Source organism: Aedes albopictus, chromosome 1, assembly GCF_035046485.1.
Source record: "Aedes albopictus strain Foshan chromosome 1, AalbF5, whole genome shotgun sequence".
Lineage (NCBI taxonomy): Eukaryota > Metazoa > Arthropoda > Insecta > Diptera > Culicidae > Aedes > Aedes albopictus.
Window position 1 is genome coordinate 151,177,161 of NC_085136.1, and position 24,905 is coordinate 151,202,065.

A 24,905-nucleotide genomic window follows, 5' to 3' on the forward strand; every position below is an offset into this window, starting at 1 on the left:
GTTCCTACGGCGAGGTGCTCTCCATTACTGAGCAAGTATGGGACAGCAAATATAGCTTTGCTGGTCTCCCGACTGGCGCTCGGATCGCGCGAATGCTAGTCAAACGGAATATAGCGAGCTTCGTCACAATTGACGGTCAGAGCACGAGCGTGTCTTACTTCGGGCAGCTACACACATGCAAGTACTGCGCCGAATTCGTACACAACGGCATCTCTTGTGTACAAAACAAGAAATTGTTGGTACAAAAAACCTATGCCAATGTCGCAAAACAAACTGGAACAAGCGACACCGCTCCGAGACCTCGCGTGTCAAAGCCGAAGCCTACATTCGCTAAGCTCTTCGGGCCGACACCAAGCGAAGCGAACAATCGAAGTCCAACCGCCACGACGAAGAAAACTGGGTCATCAGAAGCTGCGGTCGTTGTGCCGAAGCCTTCCATGTCGAACCCTGTCGATACCACCAAACGAGCAACAACATCAAAAGGTGGGCCCGCTGCTTCGCTACCGGCCAAACCGATCCACGACAACCGACCACTGACTGCCCAATTGCCAACATCAATCTCCCTCGAACAAAATATCAACCTCATGTCCCCTCCGGTTCTCTCGCAGAGTCTATTACCAGCCAACCGAATGGTTACTCGCTCCTTGGCTACAAGCGATGGAAACGAAACTGATGTTTCAACAGCCTCAACGAGCAGCAAACGTCGACACGGTCGTCCGCCGGGCAAAAAGCTGCGACATGGTGACGATGAAAACGATGGGAGCGACATTGCGATCTAATGGCTTCGACGAGTTACAATATCGCCTCGATCAACATCAACACCATCACGAACACGACTAAACTGAACGCGCTCCGAACATTTCTACGGACAATGGACATCGATATCGCCTTTCTCCAAGAAGTTGAGAATGAGCAGCTTCTCCTGCCTGGATACACTGTCATATGCAACGTGGATCACTCAAGAAGAGGGACAGCAATAGCGTTAAAACAGCACATACGTTTCTCCAATGCCGAGAAGAGTTTAGACGGAAGACTGATCGCACTGCGAGTACAAAACACGACGCTTTGCAATGTTTACGCTCCGTCTGGCACTGCGCTGCGGCACGAGCGCGAGCGCTTTTTCGTGACCACACTCGCTTACTATCTCCGTCACCCCACAGAGCACTCGTTATTAGCGGAAGATTTCAACTGTGTTCTGCGACAGTGTGATGCGACGGGATACAATCACAGCCCCGCTCTGCTCGCTACCGTGCAACAGTTGCAACTCACCGACATATGGCAGAAAATAAACCCAAACATACCTGGCTTTACGTACATCACACACAACTCGTCTGCACGTCTAGACCGCATGTACGTTAGCCAGAGTCTGCGCAGCCAGCTAAGATCAGCTGTTACGCATGTTTGTTCCTTTTCCGACCACAAAGCATTGACAGCCCGAATCTGTCTCCCACATCTTGGTCGAGAGCCAGGCCGTGGGTTTTGGTCTCTTCGTCCCCACCTACTCACTCCTGAGAGCATCCAGGAATTTCAGTATCGCTGGCAATACTGGACCCGCCAGCGTCGGAACTTTCCATCGTGGATGCAGTGGTGGCTGTCGTATGCGAAGCCCAAAATCAAATCCTTCTTCCGTTGGAAATCGAAGGCTGCCTTTGACGATTTTCATCAGCAATACCAGCGGCTCTATGTGGAACTACGGCAAGCGTACGATGGCTACTACCGGAACCCTGCGATGTTGCCCACAATCAACCGAATTAAGGCGAAGATGTTAAATCTGCAACGGAATTTCTCGCAGGCATTCATGCGTATCAGCGAGACCTACATCTCGGGAGAACCAATTTCAACGTTCCAGCTAGGAGAAAGAAGGAGGAAAAAACGATCATTACCCAACTGCGGGACGACGACGACCAACTGATCGAAGACGGCGGTGCGATTGAGCAGCACATGCATCGATTCTACCGCAACCTCTACGCTGCGAACGAAGCAGAAGAAGCGAGGGATAATATTTTCGAATGCGAGAAAGTGATCCCCGATAACGACCCAGTAAATGAGGCCTGTATGAGCGAAATAACTCCTGCCGATGTTTTCACAGCCATAAAGACTAGCAGTCCGAACAAATCCCCCGGCGGAGATTCGCTCCCACGAGAGTTCTACCTCAAAACCTACGATGTCATCTGGAGAGAGCTCACCATGGTTATGAATGAAGCACTTGCTAGCAATTTTCCAGCTGAATTTGTTGATGGAATAATCGTGCTGGTTAAGAAGAAAGGAAACGACCAGTCGGCACACTCATATAGGCCCATATCACTCCTCAATTTCGATTATAAGATCCTATCTCGTATACTGAAAATGCGTCTCGACAATGTAATGAGAACCCACCACGTGCTAAACGGCGCACAGAAATGTTCCAGCTTCGGCCGTAACATCTTTCAAGCTACTCTGGCGTTGAAAGATCGCATAGCACAGCTGGTGAAACGTAAACAACGTGGCTTACTGGCATCGTTCGACCTTCGGCATGCGTTTGATCTCGTCGATCGGACATTTCTCTCTCGGAACATGTGCTCGCTCGGCTTCGATCCGAACCTTGTCCGACTTCTCAACAGGATTGGAGAGCTGTCGTCATCCCGTCTTCTTGTGAATGGGCATTTATCCGAAGCATTCCCCATCGAGAGATCGGTTCGCCAAGGGGACCAACTCTCGATGCACTTGTTCGTGTTATATTTGCAACCCCTGTTGAAGCAACTGGAAGAAATATGCGGACCCGACCTCGTGGTGGCGTACGCGGACGATGTTTCGGTGATCGTTACCTGCAGGAACAGGCTAGAGAGAATACGAGAGGCTTTCCATCGTTTCGAGCGAGTGTCTGGTGCTAGGCTGAGCCTGGAGAAATCGACGTCCATATCTGTGGGTTACACCGATGATGGACCACTCACCGTGCCCTGGCTGAGGTGCGAAAACACTGTGCGTATTTTAGGAGTGACTTTTGCCAATTCCATACGGCTGATGAATAAACTGAACTGGGATGCACTTGTTGGCAAGTTCTCTCAGCAAGTGTATCTCCACTCCCTACGCAAGCTTAACCTACACCAGAAAGTGACCTTACTGAACGTGTTTATCACATCGAAGGTGTGGTATCTTGCTTCAGTGCTCGTTCCTGCTGCTGTACACATAGCGAAGCTGACTGCTATCATGGGAACATTTTTGTGGCGAGGGATTCCAGCAAGGGTGCCAATGCAACAAATGGCGCGCAGTATAGATGGTGGTGGTTTAAATCTGCAACTACCTGCACTCAAATGCAAGTCGTTATTAATCAACCGATGTATGCGAGAAATCGATTCCACTCCTTTTTACAAATCCTACATTTCCCAAGCTATTCCAAACCCACCTGCCGACTGTCCTTGTTTAAAATTGATCCTTTCGAATTTCCCACTACTCCCTCCGCAAGTCCAACAAAACCTATCCGCCGATGGCATCCACAAGTTTTACATCGAACAAACAGAAGCCTCTAAAATTGCCCGCGAGCACCCGACGGCAAACTGGCAACGAATCTGGCGGAATATTGCAAGCAAACAGTTAACCTCGAGCCAGCGAAGTACTCTCTTCTTGCTGGTGCACGGAAAGCTGGAACACCGGAAGCTGATGCACAGAATCAACAGAGCCGACGGAGAAAACTGCCAACACTGCGGTGCACCTAGCGAAACGTTGGACCACAAGCTAAGCACTTGCGTGCGCATTGATGCAGCGTGGAAGCTGCTACAGCGGAAAATAACGACTCTGCTTGGTGGCTGGCGTAGAGTTCGAATAGAGGATCTGATGAGGCCGCACCTTCAGAGCATACCAAGATGGAAGAAAACTATCATACTCAAAATGTTTGTTAATTATGTCGTATTTATTATGGAATGTAATAATTTTATAGACATTGCTGCATTAGATTTTGAAATTACAATTGATGTATAAATAGTTTACTATGTAATTACATTTTTTACATTTAATAAACAAATTTTATAAGTAAAAAAAAAAATTCCTTACCGTGATTTCGGGTAAAATTGATCGACGTGAGGGCAATTTTCATTTGTTAAAAATAAAGCTTTGAACTCAAAACAATTTGTAGAAAATGACCATCATCTGGCTCAAGGGTTATTGAATGATGAGTTAACATGTTTTACAGATAATTAGTCACATATTTCTGTATAAAATTTAATATTTTCCGAAACTGCGTTTTTGGCGATTTTCAAAATCGCACATGTAATGAATATTCGAATGAATGTTTATAGCTGCCGAGTGTTCGCTTAACCCGCTTTCGCCATCAAAAGTTTTATAAATATTGATATTTATGCATAAAATTGTACTTTTTCTAAAGTAATGGTTGGGCTACTATTGGAAACTTTAAATTAAAATAATTAGGAATTTACTAAACTTGTAAAAGTATTACAAAGCTTTTTGCATTCTGGGGTGGATAATTCAGATGGAAAATTTACTTCCAGCACTTACAAATACATTTCAATGACTGATCAATTTCACCCCGAAACTAAAATTTCTGATTTTTTATTTTAAATGATATTTTTTGCAATAAAATGATTTGTAGTAAAAGTTTCAACCTGGTTGACTAATGAAAACCGTGGTCGTACTTGTTTTAAAGCATTTAGTGTGACCATATCAATAACTATTAAAAAATTAGGAGCCAAAAACTGTGAAAAGTGATCAATTTCACCCGAAATCACGGTACCTAATTTGATTCTGTTTGAGTAAAACTTTGGGTAAATATGTTAATTATGTTGCAAGAAATGGAGAAAACAACAACACGGTTGCCTAAAGTTTTGCACAAACAGCATCAAATTAGACAGGGGATCATAATACCCACGCTTTTTGCACCATTTTATTGATATTCAGATATTCCTTTTGGTATTGCTTTTATATCAAAATCCAAAGTTTCTTTAAAGAACTCTTCCGACTCGTTAGGAAATTTGTTCATGGATTTTTTTTTTTTTTCATAAAATCCTCTGAGAATGCTTTTAGAACCTACCTTAGGCCAGGCCCGTGCACAGGAGAGGCGTAAAGGTAGGGATTTTGAGCGTTTTTGGTAAAAGGCGGATGGGCGCCTCATATTTAAAATAAGGTCAAAGGGAGGGGTTTAACCCCCAAAACCCCTCCCTTGAGGCTTGCCTCAGTTATTCCTTTGAAAATTCCTCTTGCGATATCTCATTGTTTATCTCTAGAAAACATTCCATGGGTTTCCTTAAAAAATATTCCATAGATTCCTTTAGGAAACCCTCCAGCGATTTCTTAAAAAAAAACAGAAAATTTGAATTTCTTTAGAAATTTATCCAAAGGGTACTTCATAATTTTTTTTTTCAAAATTTTTTTTTGAAAATCTTCAAGGATTTCTTCTAAACTTCCTCCAGAGATACTTGCATGATTTTTTTTTCAGTGGATCAAGAATGCTTGCAGAAGTTCATACAGAGATTCCTCTGGATGTTCTTCCATGCATTTTTTCTCGATATTTCTGTAGAATGCTTTTCTAAAAAAAACTCAAAATTTTTATTTAGGAATTCTGTCTGTTTTTGAGGCATTTTTTTTGTTTTTGTTTAGAGAGACTTTACCGTTCTCGGCATTCGTCTCTTCAACTTTGAAGCATTCCTCAATGAATATATTTCGAAAATCGTTTTTTCAGAAATTTCTGTTCCACTCTTTCAGCTATAGTTTCAAGAATTCCCCCAGGAATTTCTACAGGAATTCTATCAGAGATTTTCTCGTAAGTTCTTACAGAGATTAATTTGAAGATACCTTCAGATATTACTTTAAAATTTTTGCCAGGATTTTTTTTCTGGAATTTCTTCAGAAATATGTCTACATTTCTTCAGAACTATCTCCAGAGGCTGGTTCAGATGTCTTTAGAAGTTCTTCTATTGATTTGACATACATCGTAATGCCTGCCTTCTTTGTTTTCTGGCACATAGCTCCATAGAGAAATCAACCGCCAATTCACTTGTATGGGAGCTTCCATTTCCAGAGGTGGAAGGGGTCTCTCACCATGCGTAGGACCATCCCCGGCCACAAAAACACCCACATACAAATTTCACGCCGTTTGGTTCAGTAATTTTCGAGTCTATAAGGGTTAGACAGACAGACAGATAGACAGATAGAAATTCATGTTTATATAAATTGCTATAGGTATTCCTATAGAAATTCTCCTGAAGTTCCTTCAGAAATTCTTTGAGTTATGATGGACTTATTTTTATTTTTATTTTTTGAGAGAGGTGGTTATCTTTTTTGTTTTGAAAGGTAAAGCAGCTGTCACGTAATTTGAAACTCACCCGTATACTCGCCGATCTACTGAAGCGCTGAAGATGACAAGGGCGCATTCTTCGGGCAGCTCAAATGCGAGTAAGACCTTTGTCCAAGCCACAACTTCACACACAAGAATTTCAAAGCAGACCCATACGTTAAGATAGTAGGCCATGAGGAGGAATGCTGATCGACGGTTGGAAGACTCTGATTGACGGATGGCACATTTCCGACATAAACGACGGATTACTTAAGTGCGTCAAAACTTTCCGTTATGAACAGTGCACGGTACCGGCAACTGCCACGGTGCAACCTAGAGTGACTGAAACAACCGGATGTCGGCTACGGGTTAAACGTTGCCATACGAGGGCGAGGTCGTAGTGGCCTTTCTAAAGGACTGCTTGGGTATATGTAGTAACAGCAGCCATCAACAACGCAGTTAAGAGCACCATCGGGTACGTGGAAAGAAGTCGACGGAATTAATGATTCAACGAGGAGTGCAGAGCGATTGTGGTGGAGAGGAACACAGGTAATACTGCAGCAAGGAACCCAGCAGAACGTGAAACGTTACAAACGGCAGAGGACGCTAAGTACGAGGAACTGAAACTGCTGTGCTGTTCCTAAGCAACACGAATGCTCTACCAGAAGCTCAACGTAGAGCTCCCAGGCTCCTATTAACATAGCATAGAAAATCAGGACATTCATGTATTAAAGTTAGTCAAAAATTAGGACTTTTTCAACTAAATTAGGGCGGATAGTAGCCCTCCCAAAACGGCTTCGTGACGCGAGATGGAATCTGGAAAGATGAGTCACTTGACGAACGATCGTGAAGTGATTGAAGGGTCGAAACAGTACTTCGATCACAGAGAACAAACATTAAGGCACAGAGAACAGACGAACATGCTTGAACAAATTTCCTCAAAATATTGTGTGAAGAAAAAAACTAGCACAGTAGCGACAACGACGGTGACTTCCTCACCTAAAAACTCATTTCGACTCCATGATGACTAATTTTTATGCAACTGTCGCCATGAAACAAAACTTAACTTAACTTGACCGTGGCCTTCGGTGTGGTCATGCGAACGCGCCGCAGACTATGATATGGGCATCCAGATGTGTTGTGGACTAGACATTAGTATGGTACAAACATCAAATTTTCGCTCCAGTCGATTTTTTTGATTCCATTTAGGTCCCATATGAACTGTGCAAAATTTCAGCGCAATCGGTGAAACTATAATTTAGCGCAAGCGGTTCAAAATTTTCATGGGATTTACTATGGGGAAAGTTACACTTTCAGACAAAAAATCCCAGAGGTCGCACCTTGCCTCCATAATTCAAATCGATCAATGCTTCTTATAGAAAAATCATTTATGAAACATTCTTTCAAAGACCGCCAAACGATTGGATATTTGTGGAAAAAGTTATTGATTTATTACCGATTAGTGATCCAACGAACGGCTTTTTGTTTTGTTTTACTAGCAGCACTGTAAATGCTGCCTTGGCTGCTGCTGTTTCTGGGGGTGGTAATGCCTCCCGCCACCCCATGCAACAACGACAGCAGCAGTGCTGCTGATAAAACAAAACAAAAAGCCGTTCGTTGGATCACTAATCGGTGATAAATCAATAACTTTTTCCACAAGCATCCAATCGTTTCGCGATCTTTGAAGGAAAGTTTTATTAAAGATTTTTCTACAAGAAACGTTGATCGATTTGAATTAAGGGGACAAAGGGCGACCTTTGGGATTTTTTGTTTGAAAGTGTAACTTTTCCCATAGTAAATCCTATGCAAACTTTAAACGGCTTGCGCTTAATTATAGTTTCACCGATTGCGCTGAAATTTTGTACAGATAATATGGGACCCTAATGGGATCCAAAAAGTCGACTGGAGCGAGGATTTTTTTTCCATACAAACGTGTCCCATACTACTAGGCATCACATGCACGCGAATGCACTGTTATGAACTTGTCACTGTTAGACTGGGTTTCACTCACGCTTGAGCGCCTCTCTAAATATTTCGTTGCCGAGGACGAACCAAATAAACAAAGTAGAAAAAGAGTATAAAAGCGTAGAACTATTTCAAACAAAAAAATAGTTCGGCAGCAACATTTTAAAAGAGTGTGACTGTTTGTAAAGAAAGGAGAGGTTGTGGATTTTTTCTATGTAATTTAACAATATTATTGTAACGACCATCAATTCAATCAATTGTCAAATAGTGTTGAACCGTTTCGTAAAACTCTTTTTCTGGTTACCCTGTCCATGTGGTGGTAAATCGAATGTAAGATAAACTCAACAACTTGATGAAAAAAAAACTGTCAACCAACAAAATTGCAATAAATCGTGATGGCCCGACCAAAGTTGGGTATCGAATTAATATCAATAAATTTTTACCTTTTAAGCAGTAACCTCATCCGTTACTACTGGATGCCCGTTTTTATGTGCACCGTGCTTCACATAGCGCTGCTGGTTGACTGACGCTAAAGTCGAGGTTTTACGATGCTGCTGCCTACTGGCCAATATTTTCGGGTCAATTGAAACATTGAAACGTATATTTTATTTCGACTTGCAAAAGAAAATCACTTAGAACAATGAGCCTGCAAACATGACCATTGTGTGCAAAACAGAATGCGTACAGCCATCCGCTTGAAAGACGACGAAGCGACGTACCTACCTATATGCATGAGAAAATTTCACCTCAGGAAAACATTCTTTCGATGCAAACCAGTTTCCTTCTTTGGGATCATCTTCGGTTACCTTGGGTCGCTTCCCACAATCTTCACCGAAAGACGGACGACGACGACGACGAGCAATGGAGAGCGCACGGCTCGGCTGCCTGTTGGGGTTGGCTCAATCTTGATCACTACCGCTTCCCTACGTGGACATGTTTGGCTTCTCCGCCGGCCACTCCATACACGATCGCATTCCCCAAGCTGTGCGACGACAAATTGCTGATATCTCTCTCAAAGTGACCTTCGCCGTGAAAGCCATGTAGACACAACAATGCCATAGGTACTCCTCCGTAAGCGTCGTCGTCGCCAGCAGCAGCGCTGCTCTGGCAAGGCAAGGGCTCACTGGGGAATTGTAATTTTATCACGTGCAATTACCACAAAATCAATCACCTTAAAAGGTTCCACCATCAGCGCGCGGTGACGAACGCCGGAGCAAAAACCGACCAACCAGTTGCAGCCTTTTTTGGGCTGCCAAACCAATAAATAAGCAATTAATTCCAAGCATTCTTTTTTCGTTTTTTTTTTTCCTTACAGCCTGCAACTGCAACAACCATGCTCGAAAGTGTCGCTTCGATTTGGACCTCTACAAGCTGTCCGGGCGGGTGTCCGGAGGGGTATGCATCGGATGCCGGCACGATACAACCGGTCGGCACTGTCACTACTGCCGGGAAGGTTTCTACAAGGATCCCAGCAAAGAGATCTCGCACAAGAAGGCATGCATACGTAAGTATCGATTGGGAATGTCCCGGGGATACTGAGATTTCAGCATATTTTTGGGAACGCTGGGTGGAATTTGTTGTGCTTTTTGTAAAACTTCAAACTTCCTTCGATTAAAAGTCCGGTTTTACTTCAACGAACAACTATCAGCCACTAACAATCGAGCCTGGAGAACTCGCGCTCAAATATTATTTTAAACCATGGGGGGATATCTGCTCAACAGACACCTGAACAAGAAGGTCCAGGTAGTGTGAAGTTAAGCATAGTCTTCTACAAAAAAAGTAGAAGCCAGAACCAATATCTCCCTAACAACAAACAGCATTCCAATGGCCGCCAAACCCTTAGGCATGCTGGCGTTTAACCAATTTCCCGACTGGTCTTTACCACTCCCTTTGTCCTCCGAAGGCAGGCAGGCTCGACACCACGCCTGCTTCAAACTGCACAGCATATATCAAGAAACGATACCGCGTACACAGTGATTTCACCTTCCTGCAAGAAACGCCCTATCATCCAGTATACAGAAGGACGTGCCGACCTTGCCGGGGACCTCTACAGCAACGCTAGCAGAATGTTCTCCCTGCAGCCACTGAAACGCCGAAAGGGTCGATTTCGATCTCAGGCCACCGGTATGGTCTACCTAGCCGTCTCTGAACTCTTGGACCACTTCTTGTACAGCGTCTGAACTAGCCATTCTCCGAGTTCACGCGCTAGCTCAGCTGTAGCTCCAAGACGATGTGAGTAATAGCCGTTGAAACGGCATTCCAGCCAAACTCATGGTTACACAGCCTCTGGACCAAGTTGTCCGGATTTTTTTTTTAATTTTTATTTCTGTGTATTTTAACTTATGCTAATTCTACACTAAGTTGTCCGGAGTTGTGTCCTCTCTGCGTGTGGCAAGCATGTGGTCACGCATAGTGCGAACATGCCGGCACACAAACGAAATGTGTTCCGCCGTTTCTTCTTAACCAGCACAAACAGGATACTCGTAAGAACCCGCATGACCAAAACGATGTAAATACTGTCGGAATTCGGAAGCAACCATGACCCCAGAAGGACCAGGGTTAGGTGGGATGTTACTTATCCAAGGCGCCTGTTAATCCAATTATCTACCCTCAGGATCAACCTGTGGGTCACCCTTACGGGAAATTTCCCACGCGTGCTACCATTTGACCATGTAGGCCATCTTGGCAGTTCTGAGTATGCCTCTTTCGCCGCGCATTTGAAAGCACTCTATGTCCTCACCGATAAGGATAACACGTCGTGTTACACGGTACGGTACGCGCTCGCAATTCTCAGGCACATCGACCTATAAGCACTTTCCACTTTACCATGGTAGTTTTCGGTACTTAGCGCCGTGTCCCAAGCCAAGCCGACATACCATAGTATGGACGAGGCGACACTATAGCTGTGGGGGCTCTCTTGCAGGCATGATCAACATGATCACCTAAGGTAAGCTTATCGTGGATCATTACCCCAAAGTGTTTGACGGTGCGCTTTGAAATGATAGTGCAATTGCCTACACTGATCACCGCTTGCTGCTCCGACTTTCGATTGTTCACAACCTCCACCTCAGAATTACGGTGATCCAACCCCATTTTCCAGGAGCTTATCCACTCCTCCACAACCGGATCGAGTGGGCATACCTCTAGCGTAATGTCGGCAGCCAAGCCGACAATTGCCACTCCCACTGGAAACTTTAACCTCAAAACCCCGTCGTACATAACATTCCAGTACACTGGACCCAGGATGGAATCTTTCGGGGCTCCTGAGGTTATGTGGAAGTACTTCCGACCCACATCTGTGTCGTAAACTAGTAGCCGATTCTGGAATCAGAAAGTAACTTCTGAGAATCTTATACAGGTACTCGAGTGTCCCCAGACACAGGAGTTGATCAGCAATTGCCGCCCAACTGGCACCTTTGAACGCGTTCCTTATATCCAGTCACTACGACTCAGTAGCCAATCAGTAGCACATTCTCCTCCTCTTACGCTGGAGCGCTATCTCGGTTGTCTTTGTAACTGACAAGATAACAACATATACGGTCGGCCGTCCCTTCCAGAAGCCGAACTGGTTGCTCGGGACACCATTTGCATTCTCAGTGTGCTTCAACATTCTGTTGAGAATGATCTTTTCGAGCACCTTCCCCGCCGTGTCGATCAAGCAAATTGTTCTATATGCCAACGGGTCTCCGGGTGGTTTCCCCGCCTTTGGCAAAAGAACCAGGTTCAGCTTCTTCCATACTTCTGGGAAAACTCCCTCGTCCAGGCATTTCTGTATAACAGACCTGAACATCTCGGGAGCCTCTGCAATAGCTACTTTTAAGGCCAGGTTCGGAACTTCGTCCAGACCAGGGGCCTTACCTACGCTAAGGCACATTACTATCCCCCCAAGTTCCACATCGGTGACCCTCTCCTCATCGCCAGCCCCAGTCCCCGGCTGTCCTACGAGAAAGACCAAAGACTAGGACCATGGCGTGGAAAAAGTCCCTTGATGATCCCCTTCAACATCTCTCGAGACTGCTCTGTAGGAGCCATTACAACTCTCGTCTTGGCCATCACGATCCTGTAGGCATCACTTCACGGATTCTCATTGGCACTCTGGCAGAGACCCTCAAAGCTGGCTTTTTTTAATGCCCTTATCTCGGTCTACAGCGCGGCTTTTGCAGCGGCGAACGCTACTCGCCGTTTTTTTCGCTCTTCCTCAGATCGTGCTCGCTGCATCCGCCGCCTAGCCCAACGGCAGGTGCGGTGCAGGTTTGCAATCGCTTAAGTCTACCTGTAAGCCTAGGGTCTCCCATTTCTAGGCTGAACTTGCCTAGGCATGGTCGCATCGCATGTACGCGAGAGCACGCTACCAGCTCGTCGCCGTCTAAACCAAGTAGGTTTCGGTTTTGCTCACAGCAGTGCGCCTCCCTAAATACCCCGTCGTCGAAGTATGATGTTATCCACCTGCGATGGCTTGGATTTGACCTAGCCGCCTCTTCCTCTTCCCACTGCCTGTTGTTGTTGAAGTCAATACCGCCAGGTGATCGCTGTTAGTGTAGCCATCGTCTACTCTCCAGTTCTAACTACTTGTTAGGCCAGGACTACAAAATGTAACGTCAATTATTGACTTCGCACCGTTCCGACTGAAGGTACTCTTGATGCCGACCCAGACAACCAGTAATCGAATAAGATGTTGCTCAAAACGATAAAGTGGAGGCGATATGCGTGCATGCCTCCATTTTGGCACATGCAAATTATACGCATATCGCTCCCACTTTAACATCTTATTCAATACGATCACTGGTTGACTGAGGACATTAGCCAGGTCGACATCTAGCATGGACAATATCTCTAGCAAGATCTGACCCCACTCTTTCGAAAAACGGCTTCCCCATTTCAGGGTCCAGGCATTAAAGTCACCCTCTATTACAACCGGTCTTCGCCCGGTCAGCACGGTCGCCATAAGTCCAGCATCTGCTTGAAATGCTCGATCGACCACTGCGGAGGCGCATAACAGCTACAGAAGAAAACCCCGTTTACTTCGGCGACCACGAAACCTTCATAGGTAGTAGACACCAGCTTCCGTCGTCCATATTGCCGCCATTTTTCTGGACCCATCAGTGACCCAATTGCCGTTGCCGGCGGGTACTCCGGTATTGGTCCGCTATGATGGCGATATCCGCCCCTCCCCACTCAGAAACTGCCTGACAAAGCAATTGCTGTGCTGCGTCACAATGATTCAGGTTCAGCTGCGTTACCTGACCTGTGATTTGTTTACTACGGCTTTCCTCAAGGCCGGGTATCTTGGTCCACCCGTTGTGTGCCTGTTGTTCACGGATTCCCGGTACAAATGAAATACGTGAGTGGACTCGTGCTGCCTTGTGCCTTATGGCCTTCGGCGCGCACCACAGCTTGCTTCTGTCAGGACCTTTACAGTACCTTAATTTGTGTCCAGACACCTGAAGCAAACCTCCGGTGGCTCATGCAAGATCAGTTGGCATACTGACCAGCCCATCTTCAGCTTCCCAACTTTAACGGACTTATTTGCGTCCACCAAGGCTACCTGTGTCCCTGCCGGGCCCTTCCGTAGCCAAACGACTGCGGTTGTCATCAGCACCTCACACTGTTGCCGCAGTGCCGTGACGAGCTCTTGCGCATTAGTGATCTAATCTAGATTCTTTACCTTCAGAGTCGAGCCGTTGTAAGATCCCTCTTCTCGACACCCTTGCCAAGGAACACTTCTGCCAGAATTTCGTAGGCGGCAGCATTGGCGCTCCTTGTCGCGCTTGAACTAGATGATCATTTCACCCTTACGTACGTCTAATACTGCGCACGTCAGCTCTCTTATCTACTAGCTTGGTGTCGCTTTACATCATCCTCAAGACGTCCGAGTACTAAGACTGTTCGGTTTTGATGAAGAGCTCGTCACCCTTCTCACGCTTCGTACCTACCCATCTTACGTTTTTTTCTGCTGCTTCTTCCGCTAAACTGTCGTCTAAGAGGCTCCTCTCCCTAGTCCGCCCTACTTTGTGGCTGCTGAGGGTTTAACAACCGTTGAAACCCCCTGTTCCCTTCCATCCGGGACGGGCATTTTTAGGCCCACCAATACCAGCTTTCCGGGACGCCTGGCTGGGGTCCGACTTACCGATATTACTGTCGGCTTTCGGGGTTAGTAACAGCCTAGCCTTGCGGGCATCGTCAGGCAGCTCCTCACCTGACGGCTGCCTTACCCGCTTCTGGGAATGCTTATCGAAAGCAGTCGCATCCGCCACACCTTTTAGGCTTCCTGCGAAAGCGGTCCTCCGACTCTGCCACTGCTGCAGTCTTCACGAGTCTCTCGTGACCCTGCTTGCCGTTTTCAGGTCCTTACTAATGTTGGACTTCGTGGATGGAAAGTCGATGATCTTGCCAAGCTGCTGCTCAGCCACCACGATTGCGGGCGGTCCTTCTCTTTTTTGTCCCTCAACAACCACATTCCATCCAGTATATCAACTGGCTGGCTTGCCGGGAAGTGGATCGGAGCACTAAGGCTGGAACTGCGTGCGCAGCTTCCCGCTTCTACTTCCTCGTCTCTCCTTAACGGAGACGTTGCCAACCCACTACTTGCGAACAGGGCTAGCCTCGCCACTACCACTATACCTTCTGTTGTTTGTTTTTGATTTTGATTAGATTTTATTTTCAACTTCCACGAGTTGCACGGGAAAGGAGTTCCTCCACACCAGAGCCCTGCATTAACGCGGTAAGGCATAAAATACTGTGGGTGTGCTCAGGTACCCTACAGGCTCCGTTAATGATCGAGCATCTTTTTCACCCCCTCGATCACTCATTCCTCGGCACGGGTCGCTTGACCCCTTGATTTGGGGTTAGTAGTCCTATTATTAGCCGACGACTACGCGGCTGACTCGCAAGCAGGGAGGTTCGCCAGGCCCCGGGACTGTCATTTCTGCTGCTCCATAATTGGGATGGTTTGGTGGGTCGGGGAGTCCTGTCTCCTTTGTTGACTATTGGAGGTGGTCCCTAACCTATAACACAATTTAGGCTCTCACTCAGGCTAAGAAAAAGGTTTCATGGGGTTCCAGGTCTTTAAGTTGGTTTCACCGTTAAGACATTTTTGAAGAGCGTTTCAAAAAGTGATTTCAGGGGGAGGCTTCCTTGGGTTTCATGTCGTTTTATGGAATTTCGCCGTTTCTAGAGCTATTTGAGCGACTTCATAACGTTTTAGAGGGTTTTAAAGGGAATCTAAAATATTTAAGGAAGCTTTCAGGAGGATTCTAATGAGGGTTGAATGTGTCCCAGAAAGTTTTATGGGGGTTTCAAAACCACAGTGCACTTCCAGAGGAAGTCAGGAGGGAGCTCAGAGGAGTTTCAAGACGTTATAGGGGATTTCAGGGTGTTTCAGGAGAGTTGGAAGAATTGCAGAGGGTAGGTACCCAGACAACCAATTTGCACGTATAATGAAGTTTATGTTCATGTTATACGTACTTTTATGCGTAAAAGTTGCATCGTATAAGACGCAGCAAAAGTGCCTTATGCGTACAAAAGTGGAGGCGCTATACGTACATTGACGGAAATATGATAACGCTATATGACTTGAAGCGATATCTTATGCGATGCACCGCGTGCACTATTGCTGCGCAATTTAGCATCTTATGCGATTTAATAATATTAAAAAAAACAATTCTGTCAGCTCGATATCGAACTAATGACCTCTGGATTGTCGAGCCACACTTCACACACAACACCAAACGCTACTTATGATACAAGCTGATTAATTATCATGATATTCTAACTCACCTCAGTGGTTGTTGGAATGCACTTGGTTCACTTGCGCTGTGCCAACATAAACGCTTCTAGCTTATACGAGTTTGTATGCACACTTCAACGAGTTCACTACTTTTATGCGATTTCATCCATACTACAATCCGAGGTAAACTGACACAACAACACAGAGAACAGACATTCAAGTCCAGTTTCGAAACTGTGTAAGGAATTTAACGGCCATTTGAAATCGACAACACAAGTGGCAATAGCGTGGCGCTGCAATCGGTTAATTTCCCATACTAATTTAATTCACCACTTGAAATGTTTCAATTCACCACTGACTGTGGCAATATGGTGTTTGGTGGCGTTAGTGTTGTCATCGTGTAGTGTATTGGTTTGCAACCTTACTCCAGTAAAGATTCAAATCCTTACACAACTTTCCGAGTGAAATTTGTTCTAGTCTGGATGTCTGTTCTCTGTGAACGAAAGTAATTGAGAGTTGAAATATTAAAACTATTTTTGACAGCTAGATTAAATTATCAGGTGTCTTTTGAAGACTGTAGAAAAAAAGCTTATGAGTTTGTTCCACTTTTGCGAAGCTCACAACGCAGAAAGACATGCATGGTAGAATAAATGAATGCTTCGTATTCTACGAACAAAAAAAGAACGTTACGTATTCGTTAACAAAAATACATGATTTCACCCTATGCATCTTTCCAAATTAATGTCCCGCGTTGGAGCTCTGATCATCTGGTCACTTTACTTGGGTGAAAACTAACAGAACAAAACAAAGATGACCTAAATCACAGAGAACAGACATCTAGGCTAGAACAAATTTCATTCGGAAAGTTGTGTAAGGATTTGAACCTTTACTTGAGTAAGGTTGCAAACCAATATACGATGACAACACTAACGCCACCAAATACCATATTGCCACAGTCAGTGGTGAAACATTTCAAGTGGTGAATTAAATTAGTATGGGAAATTAACCGATTGCAGCGCCACGCTATTGCCACTTGTGTTGCCGATTTCAAATGGCCGTTAAATTCCTTACACAGTTCCGGAACTGGACTTGGATGTCTGTTCTCCGTGCCCAAATCGGACGTTCCGTTCGCGAGTTATGCGCGGTCCCACGTATGCCACTGCATTTTCATATATATAGATTACGGCGTGTGCCAATGATAGAAACCCTGTACCAGTTATGGACACATTTTCTGTTTTCCATCGTTAAATCCAGTGCTGCTATTGGTCGTGACCATCCCATGACGATGAACAAGTAGGCTTTTTCATCGTCACAAAACGAAACGAGCACTCGCGCACTTCGTCATGTCATTTCACAATAATCAAGCGTCATGACGAAAACTTCCATACTGTTTTGAAATTACAGTTTTCACCTGGTCCAAGCTAATTTTAAGCTAGTTGTTGTACTTAATGGATAGAGAGGACATATATTCATGATTTAAAGGCTTCAAAAAATAACAAAATCCATCGATGCGCTAGTAATTGTCTTGTTTACAACTATGTTACGCTTCGTCATGACCGAAAAATGAGCGAATATTGTTAAACTCTCTTGGTCATTATCTCCCGATTCGATGACATTGAGAGAAGCACTTCTGTAAAAATCACGTGACGACTCGTGTTTACATTGACGCTTTCCAAGCCTAGTTAAAGCACATAGAACAGACGTTTAAGCTTGAACAAAAATACGTCGAAATCGTGTGTAAAGGATTTAAGTGTACCTCAGCGCTATCAACGGAGACTGCCCGACATATAAACTCGATTCGACCACACGATGGCAGTGTTCATCGTTAAAACACTAGCCCACAAAGCGACATGAGCGCTCAAATACCAAAAACGGCGAACACTGGAAACAAAAATGACAACACGACAGTGTAAGTGATGGGATGCTAGCGCCTCGCAACGGGAGCATAACGACATACTCGGATATGACCGTTATATAGTTTTACACAAGCTAAAAATCAAAGATAGACGTCTGTTCTCTGTGGTTAAAGGTTGAACATCAACTATAGAGCCAGGTACTATATCCATAACTGGTACACTGAGCCTAGTTGTATTTTGGCATGATTAATAAACTTCACAACAGATGGAGTCTTTTATTTATTCCACTGTCGATAGCCAATTAACGTTAAAGGTTTTTGACATTCCTTCCGTTCAGTGTTGGTCTTCAGTACGGAAATGCTCTAATTTCCTTTAATTAAAACAGTTCCCATCATCTTTATCCGTCTCTACCAGTTCAGTGGACGTGCCAGCGAGTCCTGCCCTGCCATGAAAAGTAGCACTGTAACATGAAACGACATGAAAGCGTGGCTGTGACTCGCCGCGTCACATTTGTGTAATTTAAAGCTCTCATTAGTGTCGAACAATGAAAAGGAGAAAAACTTGGTATGGCGGAGGGGGTCCACGTTTGCGTTCGCTCGGTGGTATCCGGTGCGAAATGTAATCATTGTGCTAAGAACCAACCTCGGAGGTGTGCGTGTTCTTGACTCCTACCTGTAGGTATGGCAGCCTGCAATTGCTGGTTTTCACTTTCGACGCCACGAGTTGAAACTTGAGCAAATTTTGTTATTATAACTACGACTCACGAGCTACAACTTGGCTGTTGAGGTTGAATAAAGTACCTAACTAAGTACGCTTAGCAGCTACGTGTTATGAGCACAGAATGATGACTTAATAAACTTGTCCCAAATGAGGAATGAGAATGTCAACTTGTCATTAGAATGAGCGAGTCATGTCGTGTGCATGTCGCAACTCACGTTAGTCTAATATAATATATAGCGTAAAAAGTATTAGAACAAACAGCTTGTTTGTCATATAAGTAGAGTTGATTAAAAGGAATGCATTTAATAAAGCTGTTTACTTAGCCCATTGAACACCTGTACCACTGCCAAAATGAATAATGAAGTTGGAGTGGAATTGGCTCAAGGAGTCGTTAATCTGACATGTTTTTGAGTTTCAATATGGCCGTAGCAGGGGTATCTCATATTTTCAAACCAATTGTAGGTAAATACAATTTTATATTTTCAGAAAAGCTGTCATGAGACCACAACTAGCTCGTCATCAACGAAATGATCCCTTTCACAGTTTTTTTTAAAAGATTTTGCATACAAAAATACGTGTTACGTAAAAACAATCCTGATATTTATAAAAATATACCCCATGAAGATTTTCTGAACCTGACCGGAATTTAAAGTTGGTGTAAGGGTGGTATAATTCCAAACAAGCAAGGTTATTGTTTTTATCCACGTTTGTTAGTTGCTGTCAGCAGCTAGGATTAACGTTGAAAGATCCTTCGTCTGCGTCAAAACAAGTACTCTTTTAAGCCAGTACAAAAGGATTTATGCTACAGTCAACTCGTTCTCAGTAGATTTCCTCTGATACTTCACTCAGATCATTTTATTTAATAGTCTTTTCTACTATCTGTAGATGTAGACTGTAAATCTGTAAATGTAGACCGTAGCAATTTCATCTTTATGAGACTTGACTGTGCTCAGCAGCACCACAACCGTGGCGAAAACAAGAAGTGGGTGGTGGCGGTAGGTACTCCTAGTTGTAACAAACAACCACTTTGCCAGACATGCAGCCGCGACCGGCCGAGGAGACGAACTGTCTGGAATATGTCTGCAAGGGCAACTTGACGATGCAATTTAATTAATGAGCAGAACAGTTTAAATGAGGACGCCACTATATTGTGGTTTTCACAAACACTCGAGTTGTGCTGCTAGCCTCGAGTTGTTCTTAAAGAGATGGATGGCATTGAAAAACGCAGGTTACAAAGTATGACAGGATTTATTTAAGGATGAAAATCAGTTAAGGGATGAGTTCCATGAGTGCCTAGTTCAGAGAGTGTGCAATACAAGATATATATAAAAATATCGATGGGCTTTCTGTCATGAAAGGTGGATGCGCAGCAGCATGACTCCAACATTAACTTCGTGTTTTTGAAGTCGAACAACAACAAGGAACTTGTGCAGAACTCATAGGTAAACGATTGCGGTCAGGAAGGATCATTACAAACTCATGCCTACTGTGACAGCAGCAGAGTCCGTGAAGCTTTAATGGCGAAATCTAGCAAGACTGAAGCCCGAAGGGTACGCCGGACGCGATTTTTTACGGCAAGCAACAGCAGAAGCATGTGAGACAGCAATCAGGACTGGAGTTACCAGGTGGCGCTCACAAGGCCAGGAGGTTGTTAGATCCGATAGTAACGAACAGTAATACCGGCAAATCGAACTCCGGCCAGGCGTTCCGGGAAGCAAAGAAGAGCGTGCCTGACAACGCCGACCCGTCCTGGGTTGAAGGGAGCAGAGGGTTGTGACTTTCCAGTGGAATTATAGGGGGAGATCAGGCAGAAGAATTAGTGGAAAAAGTAGAAACAGGAGCTCAGGAATCTTAACCACAATACTCGCACGGTGTGTTGTGTAGAACAACTTTATAATAAAAAACCCAGTTTAATCCACCTAGTGGTGATGGCGCCTTTCTCGTCGAATATGTACTCTAAGATATTTCCGTCGACATAAGCCGAAGTGTTCCTGAATCCTGAAAATACTGTAGAACGGGAAAAAATATCATTTTCTTCTTTTGTCACAGTGCTCGTTCTTCAATAAGGGGGTGGAGTTGATAAATAATAAATGTATTTGATGAAAAAAATACTCAAACAATTAAGCAAAACCACTTAACTCATCGGGTTTGGTAAGAAATTTTCTGGAGGACTCTTCACCTTAAAATTTAAAAATTTATTGGTTTATTCATTTGTGCCCTTCCTCAAAATGTTGAATTCCGATCCAAAATTTCGAAGGGGACCCCTCTTGACTTAAGAGAAAATCGAAATTTGTGTCAGCCTTGTTCAGAAAAGCAAAAACCTTATCAAAGCCATAATCGAATTTGGAAACTTATTGATGGCTCTTATTCCTATGTTATGTATTATGTTAAACGTATAAGCAGAGCTGAAATAGTAGTTTTTGCAATTTCTCATCGTAATAGGCTGTTTTACCTCACGCAAATCTGACAGGAAAAGGCCTACTTTCCCACACCAAATTATCAGTGCTGTAATGGTTCATTACAGCACTGATTTGCGTTGCGTAATGAACCATTACAGCACTGTTTTCAGTTTTGATCAACTTCTTGATGCTTTCTGGACGCAGGTTTGGAAAATTGTGACAACTGCACAGTAAAACCTGCTATGCTCAGACTTACTTAAACATGGCTATGAACATCAGTGTGCAGTTTGATTGAAAGTTTTGTTAAAAACTATCCTCAAGTGGTAATTTATGAAATTGCAAAAAACGTTGTACGCATCTCGGTGCAGAACTCGATTTTTACAGCACTCGTCGTACTTATCCAACTCGGCAAGCCTCGTTGGATAAGTGTACAACTCGTGCTGTAAAAATCTTCATTCTGCACCTTGTTGCGTAAACTACTATTACGCAACAAGGTGCAGAATGAGGATTTTTAAAGCACGAGTTGTACATTTATCCAACGAGGCTTGCCGAGTTGGATAATTACGATGAGTGCTGTAAAAATCGAGTTCTGCACCGAGTTTCGTTCAACGTTATTCGCAATTTCATAAATTACTACTTGAGGCAAGATTCGAGGATAATTTAAAACAAAACTTTTTCATCAAACTCCACACTGATGTTCATAGCTATGTTTAAGAAAGTGTGATCATAGCAGGTTATGCTGTGTAGTTGTCAGAAATGTTTAAACCTGCGTCCAGAAGCATCAAGAAGTTGATCAAAACTGAAAACAGTGCTGTAATGGTTCATTACGCAACGCAAATCAGTGCTGTACTGAACCATTACCACACTGCTAATTTGGTGTGGGAAAGTAAGCCTTTTCCTGTCAGATTTGCGTGAGGGAAAACAGCTTATTACGATGGGAAATTGCAAAAAAATATTAAACCTCTCAGTTGACTGCTTCACTAGCACTGGATGCCGAACATTATTAACCCTTAAAGGATGTGGACAACTTTTTTGAATAGTTTTACCTATAGCTTTTGACCCAGTGGGTGGATTTTCAAAACCAAAATGTTTTTATCAAGGGGATTAGTTGTGCTATCATATGCATATATGGAGATTATGTTATGCTAGAACATTTTGGAGATATAGCTGCAAATGTAGTGTACACCACTTGTTCTTCATTCGATTCCTCGTTTTGTTTCTATGTACATGTGATATATTTCAATGAAAATCGCTCAATATTCTTTGTTTGGGTTGGGGCTGTTAGATAGAAATGTCTTATGTCCTTTTACAGCTGTAACATAGATTTCCAGGTTATCCAAAACGTCCAGAAGTTTTGAACTTTATCTACTGAATACAAATAGTTGTGTTTACTTTTTAAATCACTTGAACTTGCTGAATTACATTCAAATATACATTTTGAAACATGAAATGATGGTAGTCATGACCTGGTGATGTTCTAGGCAACTTAAAATAGCTCTGGAGTTCTGATTGTAAGGCCTTTGCCTGTAATACTATATCAATATAATGTATGAATGTCAAAACTGATTTCATTAGATCCATACATGTAAATCAGTGTATGAAGGACTTACTGCACATCAATGGCGATACCTTAGGCCATCCAAATCATTCTGGAGTTAAGGCCTTTATATCTACACCCGTCATAACGCATCGGGTGCATTTAAAACTTGGTATAGTGCGTTTTGGTAGTCATAGAAAATCAGTTGAATCATATGATACCTGTATACACATCATAGAGGCATCCTGGGTCATCCGAACTATTCTGAAGTTGAGAAGTATGGTTTGAATTTGAAATGGTATATCAACAGAAGTGCACAAACAGCAGAGTTTACCCATTTGATTCATACACATAGTGCAAGCCATGGGAGAGAAGTTTCCAGAGCATCATAGGTATCTGAGGTCACCTTTCAGTATTATGTGGTTAAGGCCTTCAGATCTACACTCGTAACAAAGCATCCTGCACGTTCAAAACTTGGTGCAGTATGTTTCAGTAGACATAGATGATAAGTTTGACCGTATATCATATGACTTAAAGCTTTTTAGATTATCCAAACCAATCTGATTGATTTCAAACATATTGTAAGCGCGCCCGTCGATCAGCGAGCCCCTCGTACTGCTACTACCACCAACGCTACCTAGAAATCAGCTACCACTTGAATGACACCATCCGTCATTCCCGTTGTTCAATTTGTCATACGTGATGATAAGCAGAAATTTGTGAGCTGAGACAAAACGGTTTAGCTAAACTGATTTGCAGAAAATACTGTTTAATAGCTGGCAAATATTTGGTATACTATACTCCCATGAATCAGTGATTACTCGAATATCAGTGCTCTTTATTTGATTTAATCTAATAGCTTATAAGGTGAGGTGATGCAGATCATGAACATTATTTGCTATTTATTGTGAATTTGTGATTAGACTTTTTCACCGCAGATACGTCTAGGAAGTAGTGAATATAGTTGGGAAATTCTACTGTCTGAATCCACGGATTGTAGGTGATACAATAAGGTAAAAACCACTTAATTACTCTTGAAATCGCCGTTTGCTTAACAAAACGTTATATAACAGGCCAACATACACCGGCGGTAGGGATGCTCTAGACTCAGTTGTATCGTAAACGTTGAAGACAAGCGAATTACTAAATGTAAGTTAATGGGTAATGGGAATGACTACTAAGAAAACTAAAATTATATTTTCCTATAGGAATTTGTAACTCTCTCTCTCTCGGTAATAAAGATTTAATGAATTCGGATAATTCTGGCGACGATCGCAGCTTTTCTTCCAACAATTTACAAATTCATTTACCGAATTGTGAGAAGATGTCGTCGAAGCATTCCAAGACCGGATCCGGGAACAATGGCAATGGATTAACGGTCACCGCCAGCGCAACAGTGGCAACGTCTGCGCAGACTGCGGCCGTACTTTCGACGGACAATGCGGTAGGCACCGCTTCCCAGGTAAACGTAGATAAGCGAATCTCTGGTCACCATGAAACGGGAACCATTCCGAAGGGCTCCAGTAATAAACCCGGTAGTACCACTAGCTTTCCGCGTCGTAATCCGCCACGTAATGCGCGTCCGAATCGTCAGTCAAGTTGTCAGTTGTGTGATGGGCTAGATACCATGAACATGATTCAGTGTGATGCGTGCAGAGGATGGTTCCATTGTGAGTGTGCGAAGGTAACGGACGAAACCGAGGATCACAGTTGGAGCTGTGCCAAATGCGCTGCTCTTCTCCGTCGTTCGTTGGCTCCCTCCGGTGGTGGTCGAAACTCGGAGGCTCAGATGCAACAAGTTCCAAATCCATCGCAGCGATCCAGGAGCAGTGGGAAAAGCATGCAGAGTGAGGCAAGAAGGAGGCTGAAGCTGCAGTTGATGAAAATCGAAGAAGAGAAAAGGCTTGAGAAGGAATTTTTGGAGAAGAAATACGAAGTTCTCCTTGAGTTTGGGAGTGAGTCGTCAACAGTGGTGAGTGACAGTGAATCGATTCTCGACAATGCTTCGAAGATCGAACAGTGGATGGCTGATACAGATTGTTTTGGTGCCGACGTGGATTCCGGTGTAGTGGATGAGGTAGATGGGCCCGTGGCGATTAACTCGCGGAGGCCTGCGGAGCATTCTGCTCGAAATCTCAGACCGGACGTTGAGCATCCAGTTCATCAACTAGGTCAGCAACCATCACCTACCGGGCGAGATTTCCAGATCGCAAATTCTCCTATCGTCGGCAGTCATCCAGCGCAACATGCACAACTTTCACACACGAGGACGGAAACATTAATGCAGCCGAATCGCCTTATCCCAGGGCAACGATCAACTCCAATGGGTGGTGAACATCAGCGTCCGACAGTTCAACCTGTGCAGACCGTCGATGACGAGACGATCTGCATACTTAACCGCAGTCAGCTGGCTGCGCGACAAGCAGTCCCTAAGGATCTC

The 24,905-nt window shown here is 44.0% G+C and overlaps 1 protein-coding gene across 5 annotated transcripts in view; it reads left to right on the top strand.

The window, feature by feature from the left end:
- Positions 1-24,905, top strand: part of LOC109418683 (netrin-B) — a 286,837-nt gene that overhangs the window by 225,200 nt on the left and 36,732 nt on the right. For all 5 annotated transcript variants that reach the window (XM_019692908.3, XM_019692917.3, XM_062845596.1 and 2 more), the window contains exon 3: positions 9,543-9,731. In XM_019692908.3, the coding sequence (XP_019548453.2) occupies positions 9,543-9,731 (189 nt within the window). The remainder of the gene's footprint in view (positions 1-9,542; positions 9,732-24,905) is intronic.